Source organism: Pseudophryne corroboree, chromosome 6 (assembly GCF_028390025.1).
Source record: "Pseudophryne corroboree isolate aPseCor3 chromosome 6, aPseCor3.hap2, whole genome shotgun sequence".
Classification (NCBI taxonomy): Eukaryota; Metazoa; Chordata; class Amphibia; order Anura; family Myobatrachidae; genus Pseudophryne; species Pseudophryne corroboree.
In genome coordinates, this window is record NC_086449.1 from 60163341 (window position 1) to 60179457 (window position 16117).

Sequence of the window (16117 nt, forward strand, 5' to 3'; positions counted from 1 at the left end):
ACAATGGGGACTGATGATCCCAAGTGCTGTTTTGATAGAATACACGATATGTGAGAGGACAATATTAACAGATAAAAATGTATGATAGAATGCACATAGCAAATGTGCAGTAAACAATTTATTGAACAATTTATTAAACAATTTATTAAAAACATTCCCCACAGAGATCTTCTGCTAAAATGCAATATATAATGTAAAGTGACAGTGCTTATAATAAGTGCAAGTGTTATAAAGTGCTGATGTCAGTAAAGAGGAGACAGGGAGGACATGTTCTATTAATTCCTCACAATGATTTCAGGATAATTATAAAAACCATTTGATTTCAAAGTCTGAGTTGAGGCCCCCAGGCTTTAAGGTCCCCAACTCAAATATGAATTTCATTTCTGATTTCGCTAATTGGGCCGCCAGGTCCCTTTGTCTGCGATGACCCTGTACATGTCTTAAACCAAAAAATCTCTTAATTTCAGAAGTTTTGCTATTATGCTTAAGTCTGAAATGTTCAGACAGGGCATGAGTTTGTAAGCCCTTCTTTACATTCCGGAGATGCTCGCCTATTCTTACTTTCAGCGGTCTTGATGTTCGACCTGCGGTCTATATTACATAGGTCGAACATCAAGACCGCTGAAAGTAAGAATAGGCGAGCATCTCCGGAATGTAAAGAAGGGCTTACAAACTCATGCCCTGTCTGAACATTTCAGACTTAAGCATAATAGCAAAACTTCTGAAATTAAGAGATTTTTTGGTTTAAGACATGTACAGGGTCATCGCAGACAAAGGGACCTGGCGGCCCAATTAGCGAAATCAGAAATGAAATTCATATTTGAGTTGGGGACCTTAAAGCCTGGGGGCCTCAACTCAGACTTTGAAATCAAATGGTTTTTATAATTATCCTGAAATCATTGTGAGGAATTAATAGAACATGTCCTCCCTGTCTCCTCTTTACTGACATCAGCACTTTATAACACTTGCACTTATTATAAGCACTGTCACTTTACATTATATATTGCATTTTAGCAGAAGGTCTCTGTGGGGAATGTTTTTAATAAATTGTTTAATAAATTGTTCAATAAATTGTTTACTGCACATTTGCTATGTGCATTCTATCATACATTTTTATCTGTTAATATTGTCCTCTCACATATCGTGTATTCTATCAAAACAGCACTTGGAATCATCAGTCCCCATTGTTACAAGTTAAACAGCACGGCTCCCGGGACATCTGACAGAACATTCATCCCTAAACATCGGAGCCGCGGAGCGGAAGTGACAAACCATATCACTATGGAAACGGACACTCACTACGCCGCCGAGCATTGCGGGAAATGTAGTGTCCCTTCTGTCCGCGACCGGAAGTGAGATCACGTGACCGCAGCAACATACTGACGGCCGAAGTGGACGGGTAGAGCACTATGGGAAACGTAGTGCACTATAGACAACAACCGGAAGTGACGTCATGTCACCATGGAAACGCGCTACAGCTGCAGCTGATCGTGGGACAATTAGGTAATAATTGTAATAGAGATCAGCTGTTACTGTAGAGTTCTGATTGGACAGAGGATGTTTAAATATTTATGTTCTTTGGAAGCTCCATACACAAACTCCTTGAAAAAGACCCCAGTGCAGGGGGTGGAAACCCGTGGGAGGTGACAGCAAAGAACGCCCAGGACGGATGTGTGACTGTGACACCGGAGTATCCACTGCAGCATTGCCTAACATCTAGGGTGCCCGGGACTCACTCTGTATATGCTGATTTGAACTGTTTGCTCAGTTCAAAGGACTCTGGTAATTACATTCATTATACCTGTGCTGGACAGACTGCTGTATATGCATTGTGTGGAGCGAATATCCCCTTTTTTAAGTCATTAAAAACATATGAAACTGTACTTCACTATTATATTTTTTTCCTTTCCATATATCGTTTGAGCCATTGGACACTGCCATAAGGGAGAGTCAAACCAGAATTACATTCATATAACCTGCATTTAAAAACAACAGCGCCGGATAAGTTATACTCATTTTGTTTCTTTGTCACTGATGTCAGGCCTTGCCGTGAAATTTTGGGTCAAATATTCCATACAATCATGGGTGTCATTTTCCCTACTAAATCCTCCTTCACTATTACTCTCATCCTCCACCCTTTGTGGCTGTCCAGGCACACCTGGGAGATATGTTGCAGGGTTTAATGCACTGCATCTCCTTATGGTGATGTTTACGGGGGCCATCAATGCCAATTCCCATCTTGTAAACCGCGCTGATGAGACGTGTCTGGTTTGGGCCGAATTCAGTAAGGCTGACACTGCATGTGGTGTATGAATTGTGAGATTGTGTCCTAGCACTACATCTTCGCTTTTACTTACTAGCAATGCTATTGCTGCAACACTTCGCAAGCATGTGGGGAGGGATCGCGCTACCGTGTCTAGCTGAGCGCTATAGTAGGCTACCGGCCTGCTGGCATCACCATGCTTCTGGGTTAAGACACCTGCTGCGCACCCAGCACTCTCTGTTCCGTACAGCTCAAAGGGTTTCCCATAATCTGGCATACCTAATGCAGGTGCCTGCGTTAGGCACTGTTTAAGTCTCTCAAATGCCATCTCAGACTCGTCTGTGTGCGAAATCCGGTCAGGTTTGTTTGAGGAGACCATCTCCTGCAAAGGTAGGGCTAGTATGGAAAAACTTGGGATCCAGTTACGGCAATACACACACATTCCTAAAAACGTTCTAATCGGTTGCTGGGTTTGTGGCAGGGTCATGTCACAAATTGCTTGAATTCTATCAGCGGTGAGGTGTCTCAGTCCTTGTGTCAGACAGTGTCCCAAATATTTCACCATGGTCTGGCATAATTGTAACTTGTCTTTGGAAACCTTGTGTCCAGTGTCTGAAAGATGAAACAGGAGTTGTTTCGTATCTCTCAGGGACGATTTGAGCGAATCCGAACATAGCAGTAAGTCATCTACGTATTGTATTAATATTGATCCGCTCTCAGGTTGAAAAGACTGTAAACAATCATGCAAGGCCTGAGAGAAAATACTTGGACTGTCAATGAAACCTTGTGGTAATCGAGTCCAGGTGTACTGAACTCCTCTGTATGTAAATGCGAATAAGTATTGACTGTCAGGGTGCAGAGGTACCGAGAAGAAAGTGGAGCAGAGGTCAATCACAGTGAAAAATTTGGCAGTGGGAGGGATTTGCATAAGGATGACAGCTGGATTTGGCACTACGGGGAATTGACTCTCAACTATTTTGTTGATCCCTCCTAGATCCTGCACTAATCTGTAATCCCTCCCCCCACTCTTTTTACCAGGGAAGATGGGACTATTGGCAGTGCTGGACGTCCTTACCAGAATGCCCTGTTGTAGCAAGCGCTCTATTACAGGGTAAACCCCTAACTCCACCTCTGGCTTCAGAGGGTATTGTGGGATTTTTGGAGCTATCCTACCATCTTTTACTTGCACAACTACTGGGGCTACGTTTGCCATTAATCCAGTGTCTTGTCCATCCTTGGTCCAAAGTGATTCCGGTATCTGGGAAATCATTTCCTCTACCTTGGACGGACACCTATTTACAACAACAGTGTGGGACATTAATCTTGTTGGGGAATCTAGCATATCTTGCGCTTCCTGAGCGTGGTTCTCGGGTATGTCCAAGAACACACCTTCAGGAGTACAATATATAACACATCCCATTTTGCACAGTAAATCTCTCCCTAGGAGATTAGTCGGAGCCGACGCAGCCAGCAGAAAAGAATGCTTGGTATGCAAAGGCCCTATCGTAATCTCTGCAGGTTTGCTTAAAGGGTAGTGCTGTACTACTCCTGTTACTCCCATGGCTGGAATTGTTTTACCAGTGGTTCTCATGCCCACGGTCGAATTTATCACTGACTTGGCCGCCCCCGTATCTACAAGGAAATTTAGAGATTTACCAGCTACATCAATTGTGACCTCGGGTTCACTTCCAAGGCTCGCAATTAATTTCACTGGCTGCAGACTACAGGTGTGGCCCCACCCCTATTGTATGTGGTGACCTCCCTGCATTGCGCTGGCAGCTATTACCTGTGAAGGGGATAAATGGGAACTATCAGAGACTTGCCAGTCTCTTTTTGGGGGATACCTTTTTGTTTCCCCTGCGTGTGGCTCATAACTCCGTCTCTGCGGTCCTTGATCCCAATTTCGTGTGTCATGTCGTTGTCTAGGGGGTTGATATGATTTTTTTGCATTTTTCAATCTACAGTCTCGTGCAAAATGTCCCTCTTTATGACAGTAATAACTTACTAAGTTACCACATTTGACTTACCCACAGGGGTCGGAGAATTATACTGAGGTGGCCTTGTGGTCAGGGCCTGTATACTTACGGCCATTAACTTATCACTTTGTGACTCCCTGTGTCTGGTGATATTCCGATCATGATCAATAGCAGCCTTTCTCAAAGTAGCCACCGACAGACCTCGCCAACATGGTTGGGTGGTCTGTACCCTCGTCCTCAATACTTCCTTTAAACCATCCATTAACACAGATACTGCTACTTCTCTATGATTTACATTTGTTTTAATGTCTTCTATCCCTGTATACTTAGCCATTTCTTGCAGCGCCCGATGAAAATAATCAGCAGCTGTTTCTCCCTCTTTTTGTTTGATGGAGAAAATTTTGAATCATTTGACAACAGCTGGGAAATACTCTCCTAACTGTAAATTTATTCTCTTTACATTATCTTGGTTGTACACATCCGTAAGGGGTACCTCTTCGTCTAATTTACAGTCAGCTATAAATTTCACTGAATCGACATTGGAGGGTAAACATGCCCTCAGCAATATCCGCCAATCCTTGTTATTGGGCTCCACAGTATTTCCTAGCTCTCTAATGTACTTCTGGCTTGCAACTAGATCTTTCCTAGGATCAGGGAATTCAGACACCATTGATCTTAATTCCATTCGGGAAAAGGGGCAGTGCATGGCGATGTGTCTGACAGGAGTGACTCCTGAAGTGTCAGTTTTCCCATTTGGTACTGCAATTACCCTAACGGGATTAAATTCAATAACACCATTCTGAGTAGATTCTACAACATGTGGTGTAATGGTTTCTGCATATTGTACAGTGCCGTACTTACCAGTTGATACGACCTCACCTGTCCCTCCACTAGGGGCCTTTGATACTGCTCTTACTGGTTGGGCCGTGCCCACTGTTGTTTCTGCTATGGTGGCTGCTAGAGAGAGTGCCGATATTGTTGTGGGCTTATCCTCTTGGTCACAATCCTGGGGAAAGTTTAAAACGGGGTACAGCTTGCACGGGTTAGTATTAGCCTCAACAATCTTAGTTACATTATTCTTAACATTTATACAGTTACTAAGTGCATGTTTATCATACACCAGTGTGTCATTCTCTGTAACCACTTTCTCTCCCGTTATGTATGGTGGTGGTGGCGCGGTGGCTATCAGTTTCCTGATAGGGTTAGATCCAGCCGCTTGAGCCAATCCTCTTTGTATTTCACCTTCCTGTTGCCATAACTGTAAATAATCATAATGTTTGATCCGTCTCTTTGCAGATTTAATGAGACATATCCTTCTCCTTAGATTTTGTAACACATCGGGACTAAAACTGCCTACCCTTGGGAACTTTTCCCCGTCATGCACAGTCATTCTTTCCCATTCATCGCACAAAACCTCTGTGTGTGAACCGTATTTCTCACACATGACATACCTTGCCGACCCTGTTGGCCGGTTTACTAAGTCAACCCGAACCGAGGTTGATCACCCCCTACCTGAACAACTGGCCCCCATCTTTGCAGGTGTTGCTTTCACTACCTCTGACCTTCAAATCAGGGTCTTCAGCGAACCCTTACAAAAAACAAGATGTCCGGGGTAGGCCGGCGGCGGAAGTTTACCGAGTACCTCCACTCACTCGCCCATGTCGACCAATACGCCCACACACTGCCTTAGCGCTGGCGTACTCAACCTAGGGCCCCTGCGACCTGAACCTCTATTTACTGGAACATGTGGGTGTGATCCGAAGAGCACTTAACCCTTCCCAGTAACTATTGGTTGTTAGAGAATTCCAGAGTGACCAGCGAATCTCCCTTAAAATAAAAAAATTACACAAATCACGTTAGAATGTACAGATAGCGTTTATGACCCCTCTAGCGTACACAAATGGTACTGGGTCAAGTTACTAACTAATGCACACAATTACATGTGGTACAATCGTTCTGCACATAAGCAACTAATCTTATGTGCGGAACGACCAACGGAATCGAAAATTGTGGCTGCGAATTCCTTCAGCCGGAGCTTAATGGCCTATATGGGTACCGCACCAACCCTTCCTAGTGCTTCTTGACTCTTATATATAGCGGACTTCCTAGTCTGCTGTACCTGTACCTCCTGGTCCGTGACCTCCTGGTCTGTGCTACAGTAGACCTCCTGGTCTGCTATACTCTAATGCTCTTATTTTATTATGTTTAACAAGGGATGCCTCCCAAGCCACCGTGCCGTCACTTACACGTATGTACCTCACGAGAACTCGATGATTTCCTGTGGTTCCACCCAAAAATTAGAAACTTATATATATGTATACACACACTTTCACCTCATATACTCTTTACTTTTGTTTCTGCGCAGAAATCCCTTTCATTCAGTATCGCAGGCTAATCCCGAGGAGTTGCAACTAGAGAAGGATCTATTAGCTTAAAATTTTGGACACTGAGATTGATTTGCGTTATTATCGCGTTGCCTCCGTATCGCCTACTAAAACAATACTATTGTGTGATTTGTATTACGTGGGCGTACCCAGACGCTCCGTTGCGTAATATACGCTCCGTGCGTCGGCCCTTGCGTCGCGTGCGCTAGTCCCGCCCTTTGTTAGAGACACGTGTACGCAAGCCAGGTATATCCACAGAAATACAACTAACACGTTTATATCAATGTAGATGATCTTTAACTGTAATCATCTACCGAGCACCACACAGATCTTTCCTTGTATCTTTAGGCAAAGCCGTGTGCTTGTTTTACAATTTACTCCTTAACGTATTATTTTTACTTTTAACTACCAATAGCAACAAATCTTTCTCAGCACGTTATCAATTATAAAATGGCAAACAGGAAAGTGAAATGTGAAAATACACAAATGAAAAGAAATGCAGGTGTGTGCGTGTGTTGCGTACGCAATGTGTACTAAACAGAAATGAAACAGTTTTAAAAGACAATAGCGTACTGTTCTTACCTTCCAGTTCCGGATTCCACCAGCACTCCTACAGCATAGCGATGCAGACGCTTATCTAGTCAGCACTACTGTATCCCTCACCACCAATACGGATACGAAGGGATACTGCCTTCCCGCCCTTGCTGACAGATAAAGTCTGTGTTCGCCAGTGAGGATATGTGGAGGACGGACGAGGCCCCAATTGATAATGCTGATTTATTACCTTATAACCTTCACTATATACTGGTAAGAGACTCAGTACGCAATTGGCGTATGGGGTACCGTAAGGGTATGTACTTAGCGTAGCAGATGCTTTGCCGTGGTCGAGATGCACATGCGGCACGCTCGCTCACAGCTTAACGCTTGGTGTTGAGCACGCTATAGGCGGCCGACTACCGTAATGCTACGCTACTAGCGTAGCGGACGCTCGTGACCACGAGGGGAACATGAGCGGCGCAGACGCTCACAGGATGACACTCAGTAAACCTTGTATGCAACACACAGAAAGGATACTCTTATACTGTAACCCCTGTACTGAAATACTGTAGCGATATAACGCTGCTTGACCATGTTAATACTAAAGCTGCTTGAGCGATTGAGACGCTCCGATTACCCTCTGCAATGTAATAAACACACAATACCTTGCTAAGGTTCCAACACCTTTACTAACAATATTTAGCTATGTAAAAAGGGGAAAACAGTTAACAGTTCATACACTACAGACTAACATCAATATCTAAGCAGAATAACTACACATAAATATACCATAGCGTCACAATCTTATACAATAACAGAGAGAGAGAATGTGGCAAATACAAACAGAGAATAAGTTGGTTACAGAGAATAACTTACACACACTGGGGAATGATCGCTGCGCAGTCCTGGTACCAGCTCCGAGTTAGTCAATGATGAAAACCGTTTGTGGAGAGGACTGAGCTGGCCAGGCTGGCTGTTCTTATATACACTGCGTACAGTACACTGCAAAGGGACCTATAATCTCATTGTTCATTGGACACAGGAATGTCTCCCCGCATTATAACAAAAGGTCATAGGTTAGTTTGAACAGGTGGGCTGTGACTATATCGAACTGCTCAGGTGGGAGGGAATCTCAGGATTCCCGCCGCATGGATAATGAACCGCAAATATTGTAAATGTCCAGAAACTACTAATAGACATAACTATACGCAGGAGCGATTAATCTTTACCTAACCAGCACCGGATTGTTTCTAATAAAATGTTCTTTAGTTAGGTACCAAACACCACTGCTCAAACCGTGTCTGACCCTTCGTATCATGCAAAGAGGAATTCCTCTGTCCAGCGACCAGTTACACTAAACAGACTTACAGTTATTATTAAGGGGAACATTACCTATAAAACATACTATTTGGATTTACTATGTAACGATTGAGTCGCCGGCTAGACGCACACAAACTCTACCGTAAATGCACATACCACGCGCTCGAGCGCATGGCCGAGGAGGCGCCGTCACGCAACTGCGAATATGTGCACGCACGGTAGAGAATGTGCACGTGCAGCGGGCAAGCGCATGGGGTGAATATATGGCAACGTGTAGCATGATATTTTTCCGACTTTGACACCTGCTACAGTGCAACCCTGCATTCTCTGCTCAAGTGTATCCTGCTGCGGTGCTAACCTTCTACAGTGCAATCCTGCAACCCTGCATTCTCTGCTCAAGTGCATCCTGCTACGGTGCTAACCTTCTACAGTGCAATCCTGCAACCCTGCATTCTCTGCTCAAATGCATCCTGCTATGGTGCTAAATCTGCTACAGAACAATCCTATTACAAGTGCCTTCACAGTCCACAGTGTCTCAAGTGTTTCCACAGTCTACACCGTTTTCATGTAATCACAGTCTTCAGTGTGTCCGTGTACTCATAGTCTACTGGCATCCCGTGTACTCACAGTCTCCTGGCATCCCGTGTCCCCTCAGTTCCCAGCATCACAAGTGAGTTTCCAATCCCAGTATCACAAGTGTGTTCCCAAGTATCCAGTACTGCCAAGTACTTCCCAGACTCCCAGCATTGCAAGTGCAATTCCAGTTCACCCTTTCATTTTGTGTTCTACAATCATTCCTGGTTTAAACTTATTGTTTTCAGTTGTACACTGCTTTACCCTGTATAAATAAACCTGTTATTGTGCCGAGAACATCAGTCCCTGTGAATATGTTCCTACAGAGGGAAATCCAAACGGATTCTGACACTTCCTCACTTAAATAAGCACTTAGTAGGACATTATCATTATTGAGGTTGAGTGCTAATTCCTGCATCTGGTCCTCTATTGTAAATACAGATGAGAAAAACTTGTTTAATTTATCCGCTATGTCGTTATTGTTTTTGATTAAAATTCCTAGTTTGTCTTTTAAAGGGCCTATACTCTCCTTCTTGAATCTTTTGCTGTTGATATATTTAAAAAAAAATTGGGGTTTGATTTACTTTCCTTTGCTACTAGCTTTTCAGTTTCTACTTTAGCTGCTCTTATTTCTTTTCTGCATATTTTGTTGCAAACCTTATAGTGCTAGAATGACCCCGCCTTCCCGTCTGATTTGTATTTTTTGAATGCTCGCCTTTTTTTGCCCATTAGTTCCTTAATATTTTTGTTAAGCCACATTGGTTTGGAATTTTTAGTCCTTTGTTTGCTGCCCATGGGAATAAATTTACAAGTATCCTCATCGAGCAGCGATTTTAACACCTCTCATTTCTCCGTAGTGTTTTTTCCTTGAAACAAAATTTCCCATTCAGTGTCCCTTAAAGCTTCCCTCAAGTCCCTATATAGGACTACTTATGAAAACTGATATTGAATGTAACCATATTGTGGTTGCTGTTTCCTATGGGCTCCCTACTATAATATTTGATATCAAATCCCTATTGTTTGTTAATACCAGGTCTAAGATTGCATTATGGGTCAGCATTAGGAGGGATTGCTGACACCAGAGTGCCACTGGAGAAGCTAGGGGTGTCTCCAGGTATGCTGGCTCTCAGATGCTGTAGGAGCCATTATCATGTGGCCTTACACTGGGCTATTAGACCCAGACATATTTGTCATTATTTATGGGGTGGGTTTGGGGTGCAATTTCCCCTATGTTGGTGCAGCTGAGCTGCTTCAGGTCGGCACACCCTAACACTTTATTAACACTTTGTTTGTCCCTATCACATATATATTTTTGTATTATTTTAATCAAACCTCACTTACAAAGCACTTATTTACTTCTTATTAACCCTTATTAATTTTCACCTGTGTGCTGCCCTGGTATAGCCAACCTGTGCCGACATGATGGGATCCCGCACCCCAGACCCACACCAAGTATTAGGGACCCCCAGTCACAGAGACGCCTTGCCGTTCGGCCTGGGGGCTTAACCCTATATCTGCAGATATACGCAACTAAGATCTCTGTATTATCTGATTATTATGTAGTGTTATTTCTCACTCAGTGCGCATTAGGGATAGCAACATGTTTTCCTCGTACTATACAATATAAAATAATTCAAAAACAGTAATATAATAAAGTTGTTAATCTAATACTTATCTGTGGGGGCCCTCCTCACTTCTCCTCTTAACGATGGGTCAGCTGTCCTGCAGTCCCTGAGGCTCAGGCTTCCCTGCTGCTCAGTCTCCCTGCAGCTGCTCAGTCTCAGGTTTCCAGCACCTCCCTGCAGCTGCTCAGTCTCCGGCTTCCAGCACCTCCCTGCTGCTGCTCAGTCTCCGGCTTCTAGCACCTCCATCCCGGCTCCTCCGTCCCCTGCAGTTATTGTGCCTCTGGCTCCAAATTACATTGCACCATGTGTCGTTATGTTTAATCTGAGGTACAGATGTGTCCTATTTCATCTTTGCTCTGAACGGGTCACTCCGAGTGGTTCGCTCGTTGCCGATTTTCGCTACGGTGCGATTAAGGCAAAAATGCGCATGCGCATGGTACGCAGTGTGCATGCGCTTAGTAATTTTACTAAGAACTTAGTAGATTTACTTACGCCCGAACAAAGATTTTTCATCATTGAAGTGATCGTAGTGTGATTGACAGGAAGTGGGTGTTTCTGGGCGGAAACTGGACGTTTTCTGGGAGTGTGCGGAAAAACGCAGGCGTGTCAGGCAAAAACGCGGGAGTGTCTGGAGAAATGGGGGAGTGGTTGGCCGGACGCTGGGCGTGTGTGTGACGTCAAACCAGGAACGAAACGGCCTGAACTGATCGCTATTTGTGAGTAAGTCCGGAGCTACTCAGAAACTGCTAAGAAATTTCTTTTCGCTATATTGCAAATCTTTCGTTCGCTATTCTGCTAAGATACACTCCCAGAGGGCGGCGGCCTAGCTTGTGCAATGCTGCTAAAAGCAGCTGACGAGCGAACAACTCGGAATGAGGGCCTGTGATTGCAACTTTTCACGTCCACACTCGACCCATCCGCGGGAGCGTATGCACCCGTGTGATCAATCTTATGGTCATTTATGGTCAGTTGGTCTAGAACCAGCCCTAATTAGTCATTGTTCAATGGGGCCCTAGGCAGAGGTGTCACAAAAGGAGGGTGGTGAGCACCCCCCCAAAGTAAGGTAATTGAGGGGGGGTTCCAGTAATGCCTCGCCCCCATACCGATGTCAATGGGGGACTTTCCGCAAGGTCATGCCCCTTCCCATGAGACCACACCCCTTTTTCGTCCATGCACACCGGGGGCTATTGGATGCACCGAGTGTTATCCTCACTGGAGCAGACACTACCCCTAAGTGCTCTACCTAAATGTTACTAACTAGACTGAGTGCTCATGTGGGGCTCCTGAATATTTTTGTGATATCAGACTCACCTGTATATGAAACAGGCACTACTTGAATCCAAAGGAAATGCTGGTTCTTGTTACACAAAGCAACACTGAATGGAAGGAAGGGTAAAGAACCAGAAGTTTATATTTAAGATTGAATCTTCTTTAAAAAAATATATATATTACTCATTTCTTTATCTATCTTAGGCGTTTGTCACTAACCCAGATGGGTCTCCGGCAAAAGGTGTCCCTTTAGTGATTGAATCAGAAACAAGTGGTGGAACAACTCAGGAAGATGGAACAGTTAGGCTTTCAGTCAATACAGATTCAGCTATAACATTGCTGACCATAAAGGTAAGGTATATGTTGCATTGTGTTTTTAGGGACTTAATGGAATAGTGTAGACTGGATCATACAGTATACGTGTATGGTGGAGGACAGCATTCTCCATATACAGTACACTGAAGAAGTAATGGTGAGCTACCTGGGGTGTGCAGAAACTTAGGAACAGAAAAACAAAGTTCAATAAAGATGAATTACACCCCCTCCATTGATGAGGGGGTCGCTGAATTCTTCAGATTTAATTATATTTCAAAATTGACAACATAAATAACAAAGGATGGTTAATAATTTTAATAATTAGACCTTCAGTGTACAATAACCTAAAATATGGGTAGTTATATGCAAACTATACTGTGTATTCAGTGCTTCTCAGGAATTTCCACTTATTTCGGAATTTATAGACGTTGATACATAGACCATAAGAGCTCACAGGGACCTCTTCCCACTGAAGTACCTTAGTACTTTATATATAAAGTGGGAGGTGGATAATAGACAGTCAAAAGGTCTACAGTCATTAGGTCGAGACCATATGGTCAACATTCAATAGGTCGATACCATATGGTAAACATTCAATAGGTCAAGACCATATGGTCAAGAGTCAATAGTTCAACATGTAAAAGGTTGACTGTACAAAAAGTCGACAGGTACATTAGGTAGACAGGTTCAAAATGTCAACATGACAATGGTCGACACACATGTTTTTGAGGTTTTCATGTTTTTACAACTTTTGCTGAATTTACTATCCAATTCACAAACGATTACCTTTAGTAAACTTGTGGTGAGCGAAGAGGAGCTGAGTGAGCCAACGTGCCCAAAGCTTAATTATCAAAGTGAGTCCGCGAGGGGACACGTTTCTACTAATTTGAGTCTTATATGGTAAAACATACAAAATAACCCACACAAATAAATGTCTCAACCTTCTTGTTGTTGACCACTTTCATGTAATGTGTTCTGTCGACCTTTTGTATGGTCTACCTTTTGCATGTTGCCATTTTGACCGTCAATCTTTTATACCTGTCAACCGATTGATTGTCGACTACATGGTGTCGACCTTTTGACTGTCTGTCTGTTAATCCACTCCCATATAAAGTAGAAACATTTCAACCATCTTAATATTTTATAGAGCCGGGGAAGAAGATCTATTATAAAATTGGATCCTGATAGAAATTTGCACACACGCGTGATGGCCTAATAGCAGCAGTCAAACATAACATGCACTTAGCACAACCCAGCTCCCACTACACGCTGTGCACAGTAGGTCAGACATACATGCGTGCATCGCAGTGACAGGAGAGATGAGGACCAGGAATTGGGGTAAATATAAAAGGACAGGAGGAGGTGGGGATAGGAAGAGACAGGGAAGCTGCTGAAGGGGAGGTGTGGCTGAGATGACCCGGCAGATGTCGGGTGTATTTATGTACTAGGGACCCATAATCCATAAATATCACTGTAAGTGATCTTGAACCTGATATAGATGATCATAATGTCTGAATGAATCTTCTTCATTATCTTCTACACAGAAAGCTGCACTTCCATGAGGGCTCGGGAACTGTCTTTGTCGCCTAAGCTCTGTTTTATATCAATGTAACGTCATCTATCACTGACGTATACATCATTAATTCCATACAGGAACAGGTTTTCCCATTGTGTTTGTTTATTTATTCTATGGATTTGTGTAAAATATTAATCTTTGTTATTAGTCACATTGTGCCGAGTAAGGTACTTGTGTTATTTATCATGCTAACTGACTGATACAGCAATATATAATGGGATATAAAATAGTTTTGTATCTGATACCTTCACAAAAGCTTTTAATATACACATCTATCTACATGAAGGAACCATTGACAGCACCACTAGTTATAGTTGGACAGATAATGGGTGTTTTTGAGTTTCTTTGGGAAGTAGCTTTGGAATACAAGGAAACCTCAGTCAGGATGATGGGTTGCATGGTAAACTCTATATCAAGTAGTATAAAGCATGGGACTCTCCCAGAATCCAACTGTTCTGACAGATCAACTAATGCCATCGTGGATAGTATAGCAACCTGTCCATTGACCTAATTTATGGATAAACTATGTAAAGGACAACAGTATATGTTGATCGCATAGACAAAGAACTGGATCCCCTGGACTCGCCTCATTAAAACTGAAAAGCACTGGATTATCCTAAAACATGGGGGGTGATGTTTCAAGCAGTGTAAAGAATGGAGAGATGGAAATACAGTATGTAGATGCTACAAAACAATATTTAGATGCTGATTGATTGCTATGGGGAACTTCTCAACTAGTCCTCCTCTCCACTCTTTACACTGCTTGATGTATCTCCGGTTATGGATCAATGGGTCGAAAGTTAGAAGGTTTACAATGTCTAGGTCGACACCCAATGGTTGACATTCACAAGGAGGACAATGGTCATGAGGGTCGACATGGAAATGGTTGACACATGAAAAGGTCAACAAGAGTTTTTTTTTTTTTTTTTTCAAAATGTTCCCTTCATCATGTGGACCCCCAGTTACTGGACTGCATCCTCTCACGGCTTTGGGCAAGGTTACTATTCCCAAGTAGTAAAGTATGAAAATTTCCTGGGGGGAAAAAAATACCAACAAAACTCACGTAGACCTTCTCGTGTCGACCATTGACATGCCGACCTTTCGACCATGTTGACCATATGCATGTTGGCCATTCAGTGTCTACCTATTGACTGTCGACCTATCATCCGGATACCCTCATGGATACCAATTATTCATCAACCCATCCTTCCTGCACTAATAACGGACTGATTTGCTTTTGTCTGTTTCTAGGTAAAAACAAATGTTCCGAACTTAGCCATTACCCAGCAAGCCTCTGCCACCATGACAGCCGATGCATACAATTCTGCTGGTGGCAATTTCCTACATATCGGCCTCGCAGGTGGAGTATTGGAACCAGGAAATAATCCTACTATCAGATTTACTATCAAGAACCATAACGCTGGAACAGAAAATCAGATCAAACATTTTACCTATGTGGTAAAGACCTACATGATTATTTGTGTGTAGACCTTAGTGTCTGAGATTATGATTCTTCCAATGTCTTATGTATGAGCTGTGTGCAGGTGTTTACACCTGGATCTTTATAATGCATCCACAGCGCTTCACTTTTTCCACATTTTGATATGTTACAGCTTTAGTCCAAAATGGAATAAATACATTTTTTCCCTACAAATTCTCCACACAATACCCCATAATGACAATGTGAAAAAGTTTTTTTGAGATTTTTGCATATTTATTAAAAATAAAAAACTAAGAAATCACATGTACATAAGTATTCACAGCCTTTGCCATGAAGCTCAAAATTGAGCTCAGGTGCATCCTGTTTCCACTAGTCATCCTTGAGATGTTCCTACAGCTTAATCGGAGTCCACCTGTGGTAAATTCAGTTGATTGGACACGATTTGGAAAGTCACACACCTGTCTATATAGTGCATGTCTGAGCACAAACCAAGCATGAGGTCAAAGGAATTGTCTGTAGACCTCTGAGACAGGAATGTCTTGAGGTACAAATCTGGGGAAAGGTACAGAAAAGTATCTGCTGCTTTGAAGGTCACAAGGAGCACAGCTCCGTAAATGGAAGAAGTTTGGAACCACCAGGACTCTTCCTAGAGTTGGCTGGCAGTCTAATCTGAGCCATCGGGGGAGAAGGGCCCTAGTCAGGGAAGTGACCAAGAACCCAATGGTCACTCTGTCAGAGCTACAGCATTCCTCTGTGGAGAAAGGAGAACCTTCCAAAAGGACAACCATCTCTGCAGCAATCCACCAATTAGGCCTGTATGGTAGAGTGGCCAGATGGA

At 43.1% G+C, this 16117-nt stretch overlaps 1 protein-coding gene across 1 annotated transcript in view; it reads left to right on the forward strand.

Annotated features, from left to right (window-relative positions):
• Positions 1-16117, forward strand: part of LOC134936129 (complement C3-like) — an 828079-nt gene that overhangs the window by 301611 nt on the left and 510351 nt on the right. Inside the window, exons 11-12 of the mRNA XM_063931046.1 lie at positions 12152-12298; positions 15090-15296. Of these exons, the coding sequence (XP_063787116.1) occupies positions 12152-12298; positions 15090-15296 (354 nt within the window). The remainder of the gene's footprint in view (positions 1-12151; positions 12299-15089; positions 15297-16117) is intronic.